This window comes from Salvia miltiorrhiza, chromosome 2 (assembly GCF_028751815.1).
Source record: "Salvia miltiorrhiza cultivar Shanhuang (shh) chromosome 2, IMPLAD_Smil_shh, whole genome shotgun sequence".
Classification (NCBI taxonomy): Eukaryota; Viridiplantae; Streptophyta; class Magnoliopsida; order Lamiales; family Lamiaceae; genus Salvia; species Salvia miltiorrhiza.
This window is the reverse complement of record NC_080388.1, coordinates 29,784,859-29,792,674: the sequence shown is the minus strand read 5'-3', so window position 1 is coordinate 29,792,674 and position 7,816 is coordinate 29,784,859. Positions and strand designations below refer to the sequence as shown.

The 7,816-nt window shown below is 31.7% G+C and overlaps 1 protein-coding gene across 1 annotated transcript; it reads right to left on the bottom strand.

The window, feature by feature from the left end:
* Nucleotides 1-437: 437 nt before the first annotated feature.
* On the bottom strand, nucleotides 438-3,722 carry LOC131013250 (beta-glucosidase 18-like). Its single transcript, XM_057941319.1, has 12 exons — nucleotides 3,310-3,722; nucleotides 3,158-3,224; nucleotides 2,980-3,038; nucleotides 2,802-2,877; nucleotides 2,642-2,716; nucleotides 2,460-2,547; nucleotides 2,048-2,300; nucleotides 1,837-1,952; nucleotides 1,463-1,742; nucleotides 1,283-1,385; nucleotides 1,112-1,214; nucleotides 438-895 (listed from the first exon to the last, which is right to left on the bottom strand). The coding sequence occupies exons 1-12, from the start codon at nucleotides 3,463-3,465 to the stop codon at nucleotides 673-675; spliced, it is 1,599 nt and encodes a 532-aa protein (XP_057797302.1). The 5' UTR covers nucleotides 3,466-3,722; the 3' UTR covers nucleotides 438-672.
* Between the last annotated feature and the right edge of the window lie 4,094 nt (nucleotides 3,723-7,816).

Sequence of the window (7,816 nt, the reverse complement as noted above, 5' to 3'; positions counted from 1 at the left end):
TCAGTATATACGACCTTGTTCATCAGTATATAAGTCTTATTCATTACGAATTTTTTAAATTTTATTTTTCATCAGTATATACATCCTGTTCATTAGATATACGTTTTGTTCATTAATATTATATGTCTTATTCATTGTACTCATGATACACGAAAAATAGGGGGTCTCACTGGAGCGCGCCCCTATATATATATATATATATATATATATTTCAAATAAGTCACCGCACGCAGGCGGGACCACTACCACTATCCTACAAAGGTGAAAAATATCTACACCGCACACAGACGAAACCACTAGACCACACATAGGTGGGAAAACTACACCACACAAAGGCTGGATTGAACCCAAAATTTCTCACAAGGAAGAGTCTTTTGCCTCAACTTTGTCACTTGAGCTATCCCCATTAGCTTTAACACGAGAATTAATAAAACAAGTTTCACTAAATGATCAATTTATTTATATATTCCAAATGATATTCTATCACGTACGTACATACATGATACACGCTGCACGCACAATACATATTCTACATTGAGCATGCTCAAGACATGAAGATAATAGCAGGTCGATCGAATTATATAACACATGCTTTTTATTTAAAGAAAGTTGCAATTTTTTTAATAAAAAATAGACCTTAAACATGATGAACCCCCACACGCAGTGGTTTGGTCATTGAGATTGAAGCCCTGATTCATGATTATATGAAATTGTTGCATCAGAAATGGTTGAATTGCTCAAGAAATCTTTGTACCAAGTTGCAGAGAGTTTGGGAGTCCTCTTCAACGTTGGTTGCTCAATCTCATACAATCCGAATTTGATGCCATACCCATTATTCCACTCGAAATTATCCATCAAGCTCCACACCATATACCCACGAACGTCGGCCCCCTTCCTGCATATTTGGATTAACCAATCATGTGTTGCTATACCAAAAAACAACCCTAAAGTTTTTAATCAAGATAAATTGTGTTACATTTTCATTTGATCATACATACAATACTTCAATCAAGATAAATGGCACACAATTTTATCAAAATCTCAAAAAGAGGCTGATGTGGATATTGCAACTCTGATGCAGTTTCAACTTGTGTAAAGTTTGCATAGTTACCTTATAGCTCGAGCAAGATGTGCAAGATACGACTGATGAAACAGGATTCTCCCGACATCATGCAGCTGCAAGCTATTGTCTTCATCAGCAGGATACGAATAACCTGATGAAGATCGATTTTGGATCAGCTTCTACACCACAAACAAAGCAAAGCTAAGCACACATATGTACCATTTTCAGTGACAAACATTGGCATGTTGTTGTATCTCTCCCTGAGGTAGTCGACCATAGCTTCCATGCCGCTTGGAACCACAAAGAATCGAGACATTCCAGTCTGCAAGAGGAGTGGATCGGATATATAAGATGTTCCAAAATTAGTAAGCTAATGGAAGTATGTGAATTGACTGATACCGGTTCCCCAATTGGAACACCATCGCGGTATCCACTAGTGTAGACAAATCCACGCACTGCACGATCACTGCCTACACCGCAGCTACTGTCATTGACATTGCATATGCAGGTCGAATGGATACAGTCCTTTGCATAGAGTGTGGTATAGTGGTTTATCCCAATAAAGTCTATGCTCTTGCTCAACATCAAGCTTTCCTCTGTAGAAAATATTGGTAGTTCACTTCCATGGATTCGCCTCATTTCCGGAGGGTAATCCCCAAACACGAGTGGATCCAACGTCCTTTTATCAATTAAACAAACATCATATATATGATCAGAAGAAACGAAGAAAGTTACATGTACAGCTTTCCTCTTTTGTAGATTTTAACACTCACCAAGCAACGTTAAAAGCCATTGCCCGATTTGCAGCTTCCTTATCGTTCTCATCAGCTGTCAATGGTACGTACATGAAAGCAGACATGGTGATGCCCAGTAAGCCATCCAGTTTGGACTGTGTCAAGATCAAGATCACTTCACATACATAAGGAAAAGAAATGAACTTTATCAAATATGCCTCTTGTAGCTTTGCTACATCATATTGATTACCTTAAATCTCTCGCGATACAGCTTAGCAGCTTCGCCATGTGCCAGCAGAAGGTTGTGAGCCACAGTCAGAGGCTCAACATCCGAATTCCCACTTGCGCAGTCACCAAAAGGAGGTGAGCAACGAAGAGGTGGAAACATCGCCTTTTCATAGGCGAACTCTGAATACAAGTTGATCTCGTTGAATGTCACCCAATACTTCACTCGATCAGCAAAGCTTCTGAAACATACTTCAGCAAAGTAGACATACTCTTCTCTGTCAACACATAATTAACACAGCCATACATTACTACACTTCACCACACAATCAGCAGTTCAACCAGCAAATCCTTAATCAGAGATACCACATGCTACTTCACGAGATCAATTCAGAATTCAGCCTACAAAAGAAACGGACATGCATGCGTATGCTTACCGCATTAAAGGGCTGAGCCAACCCCCAAATCGCTCTTGGAGTTCTTGAGGAAACTCGAAGTGGAAAAGAGACACAAAAGGCTGAATGCCTGCATTCAACTTTATCATGTATATCAACTGAAACAAACTAGTATTCTCAATCAAAGTAATGAATAATCACAACGCCACCACTCAAATCAATACCTCTAAGTAGGAGATTATCTATAATCTTGCTATAAAAGTCGATTCCAATTTGGTTAATCTCACCAAGTCTGCCTCCTACACTCATAATCAGAAATTCCTTTGTCACCAACAAATCAAACAAGAAACTGTAAACCTCAAATCAAGATATGCAATATCCTACTAGGAAGAACTCTGCTCCACGAAATCGAAAAGCGATAAGCAGTCAACCCTAGTGATTCCATTATCTCAATATCTTCCTGGGTAAATTATAAAACATAAATAAATTAACCAAGAACAGAAGCTTAAATCGATATTTTACCCCCTTATAATTCTAGGATAAAAAGTTGCAGAGGTTATACCATGAAACGATGGTAGTGATCATCAGCTATTTCACCATTACTCCCATCTACGACATTTCCTGATCATTTTGTAGCAAAACTTCAAAGTCAAAATCCACAAACAAAACAAAAGTATGAGGAAGTCAATAAATTTTCAGCAATTACTATCATAGAAACAAACTTATGTGATTATTATTACCATCAACGTGGCAGAAAACATCCCAGTTGCTTAGACTCTTCCCATCTTCATGAAATGCTCCTTCCACCTGGAAATAATTAAAAAAAAAAAAAGGATAATGTGAGCGACAAAAGTATATCTGAAAAGCAGAGACATATTGGGGAAACACAGACTTGATAGGCGGAAGTGGCAGCTCCAAAGAGAAACCCATGTGGAAAATCGCTTCTTTTGACGTCTGTTTGTTCTTCAATGGAGGATTTGACTACAGAAATGAATACGATCAAGAAGTAGGTGGCACTCACAAAGCATTTAAGTTTGGTTTTCTTCATTTCTTTCTGCCACTACCTTCAAGAAAATCGAATCAGCTGCTTACTTAAATAGGATAGGACATGGATTGAATGATTATAGTGACTGGGTAACTATTCATTTCATTCCATTTTTTTCTGGAGCGGAACAGCGGAAGTATGCTTTTCTTTTTTCTTGTCGGAGTTAATTATTTTTGTTTCTTCAATTATCAAAGTATGCAATATTTATGATTTTTTTTAATAAATTTAAAGGGATATTTGGAGTATTTAATAGTATCATCACTTTTAAGTTGAAAATTTATGGTTTAATACCACACTTATTGACTTTTTAACATAAATATTTTGAACTTTAAATTAATTACAATCAAATATCCAAATATTAACATTTTAACAGGTATGTTCGGTGTAATACCAAACATGCATCGACTTTATAACATAAATATTTTGAACTTTAAATGAATTACAATCAAATATCCCAAATATTAACATTTTAACAAAAGGAAATTATATGGAGCCATAATTATGGCTGCCATAATACCTTTCAAATATTAACTATCTAATTTGAAGACTAATTTGTCCCTTCAACTAAAACGATTTTTTTGTCCCCCTTAATTTACACAATTATTTTAGGAAATGATTCATATTATAATGAACGATCCCCTTTCCCCCTTCTTACACAACACAATTATTTTAGGAAATAAGTCATTGATAGATGCCTAAAAAATTTCAACTAACATTAACAAATATGCATCAATTATTTTGTTGAGCTAACATTGGCTAATTTTTGAACGATGGATAATTTTTTTAAAAAAATAGTGGAAGATGTTGAATGAATATTTTTAATTAATTATATTATTTTTATAAAACTATAGTATCACGTAAAAATATTATAAGCTATTAGTGAAATCAGAACCAAAGATAAAAAAAAAATAATAGGAATCAATGTAATAGTAAGAATAGTGTCACACACTAACCACCCACGTTGTTTGATTATTAGAAAAAAACTATATTATAGTGCAAAAATAAAATTATAATATAGTGAGAGTAGCATTGCACAGTGACCATGTTGTTTATTATTTCATCAAATTATAATATAGTGTAATAAAATTATAAACAAAGACTAGAAAAAGTAATAGGAATCGATACAATGATGAGAATAGTGTCACACATTGACCATATATATTGTTTGATTCTTTCATAAAACTATAGCATAGGGCAAAAATAATTATAAGTTATTAGTGATACTATAAAGAAATATTATGAAATTTATATGAATAGATATAATGGTGAGAATAGTATCACACATTCATCACATTCACCCGACAAGGGACGCTCAACACCCTATAAGGGGTGCCCGATACCCATCACCCGACACTTAGCAAAGAGTTTAATAAAATTAAAAATAAGTATATTCATATTTTAATTGGTAAGCAATAACAAACAAAACTATATCACCTAAACAAAACTAAAATTGAATGTTTTAATTAGTAATATTATATGTTATTCACTATTTCAAATTAAATGTTTGATCCTAAGACCTATCAAATTTTGATACTTGATACATTAAAAATTAAAATTGTATACATGTCTAATTTTATGTACTTTTCTATTTAATTTAGTTAAATGATGTTATGAAAGTTTTAAATTAAATTAAAATGAAAATTTTATATCCACAAAGTATATATTTTTATATGATAAATTATAGTATTAGTATTAGATTAGTATTTAAAAATTATTAAATATCATTACATTGATAAATATAAAACTATTTTAAGATACAATATATCTTCATTATTTAAATAAAATCAAGCCAACATACCAAAAAATAAATGAATTCATATTAGGTAATATAACTAATTAGGCAAACATAGTATAATTAGTTTAATACATGTAAGGAAATAGTAATCTTTAATTATCAAAAAAAAGGAAAGAAAATATATCTAAGGGTAACAATGTAAAATAATAAATCAACGATTAAAAATACTTAAATATATAATTGCAATAAATATAAAATTACTAATCTAGCCCTTTATGGCAGCCATAATTATGGCCATTTAGCACTACTCTTATTTAAGGCGTCCCACTGTAAGTGAGATTCTTTTCTTTTTTGGTAAAGATTTTACCCTTTAAACACATTTTCATTTTTTCACTTTTTCACCTACAAATAAAATACATTTTTCTTAATTTCCGTGTCCAAAAAAAAGTCTCACATACAGTGGGATGGAGGTAGTATTTGAACGACAAACCTAAAATCAATTTTCCATCACATAAAGTTTATGTCTCGTCAATGTTGATGTGGATATTAATACAAATATGGGTCAGCATTAAAACGATGTCGTTCGCTTCTTAAAATTTAAAAATAATAAGAACTTATTAGCCATGTAATTTTTTCATGATTGGAAAATTAAATTTTGAGATATTTTATCATCCAAGTATTTGATTGTAATTATGTATAATTTGAAATATTTTTATTAAAAAAAGTCAATAATTTGGATATTAAATTGTAATTTTCTTCTTTTAGTTGGTAGCTACTACATCATGTTCTCCATTTCGGTCGGGGCTAAAATTTTGCCATTTCAATTTAAAACACTATCGTTTTAGTGGTATATTTAGTTGAAAAAATCAAGAATCTAATTTGCTTGAAAAGTGTTAATAAATAGAAATGTCATGCATTTTATGCTCAAATTAAAATGAAGAGACTATAATATGTGAATTTCTCATAATTCATCCTCCAATCATTCATTTTTATATGATAGGATCTTTAATCCATAAGAAAGATAAACACTGACTATTTTAAAATTAATAGAGAACCTAATATAATATATTCTTTGTGGATGAAAAGAATAGAAATATATTCATATATTTAAATTGGACGAGAATAGTTAAATTTGATGTACAGACTTATGCAGCAAAACTAACAACTTATTTTTTGTTGAAATGCTTAACTACTTAATCTTAATTTTTAGAAAAAGACAATAAAGCGTAATTCAATTGGTAAGACGATTTCCTTTCAATCAAATATATCGTGGATTCGTGTCATCAGAGAAAAAAAAAATGAAAAATCACTATTAATCTTCTTTAAAAAGAAAAAAAATAGATTGTCCCGATAAAGTAATTAATTTTAAGTAAGAGCACTTGAGTTGCAAATTAACAATTATCTCTGTAATATATGACGAAATATAAACCCAAATTCAACCATAAGTGTGATTGATACGTGTGCTTTAAAATATTATGAATGTATTATAAGCATTGGAATGTGTACAAATTTGCTTCATATGATGAACAAAGAATTAAAGAGCACATGTGATGTCATGAAAGCTAGAAGAAGAAAAAAAAGGACATTTTTTATATTTTGAAATCTATCTTTGTATATCATAAGTGGGCCATACACTCTATCGTAAAATAGATTAACTCGTTAAACAGATACAGACCATAATTAATAATTACAACTTGTAGTCTCTGAGTTAGACGGTGCATTTTAAATTTCTTAGGTGATCGAAAAGTTTGTTTAATACTCCATTTAATAGACGTGGGGCGTATTAAATATATGAAACTCGCCCCACACGTACTGTATTAATATATGAAACTCGTCCCAGACGTACTTTTCGAGTAGATATATTGTAATATCCCCAGGATTTTGTTTCGGGGGCATTTTAAAATAAATTAATTTTGTAGTAATTTTGTTTTAAGTATAATGCATCATTTAAAAATAATAGCTAGACATAACATATATTTTTAGTATTCTAAATTTGTTGTATAAAACTTCACTATGCTATTACAAATAAATCTCTTTCGACGTAGAATTTAAAAAATCTCTTTTGATGTGAGGTACTAATTAAGATTAATCAAAACATTCCTCATAGCTTATATAATAAAATAAAATTCAGGATTATTAATAATAACTTGATATCTCAAAATAAAAGTAAGGGTTAAGGTGCAAATAGACCCTTGTAGTATAGGCCCCTATAGCGTATTGCTCTTCATATTAACTGTGTGTGCAAATAAGACTCCAAAGTTCGAAATTTCATACATTTAAACCATTTTGACCAAACATTGTCCGTCAAAGTTAGTCAATTTTTTTTTTAATTCGAATTGTGGGGCCCACTTGTAATATTTACGCGGTTTCCTACCCACCTTGCATTCCAACAGTCTCCAAACATTCGAAACCTCCCCTAATCTACAGAGCCTTTCGAAGGCGACGACGTGAAGAAGAAACAAGGTTTTTTGGGAAGACGAAGAAGGATAACAAGTTGAACAACGAACCATTGCAAGAATACGCGCGATACAAGGTCAGTATTCATCAAAGTTGATGCGTGAAAAGTGGTTGTTAGAGAACATGAAAATCTTATCTAATTTCAAAAAATTTTTCTTCTTC

What these genes read in the sequence shown, in the direction of transcription:
- LOC131013250 (XM_057941319.1), bottom strand. Translation starts at nt 3,465, where the DNA reads ATGAAGAAAACCAAACTTAAATGCTTTGTGAGTGCCACCTACTTCTTG. An exon ending in TGTTTTCTGCCACGTTGATG is followed by an intron (nt 3,039 to 3,157) that starts GTAATAATAATC and finishes CAAAATGATCAG; the next exon opens with GAAATGTCGTAGATGGGAGT. An exon ending in ATGGCTTTTAACGTTGCTTG is followed by an intron (nt 1,743 to 1,836) that starts GTGAGTGTTAAA and finishes AATTGATAAAAG; the next exon opens with GACGTTGGATCCACTCGTGT.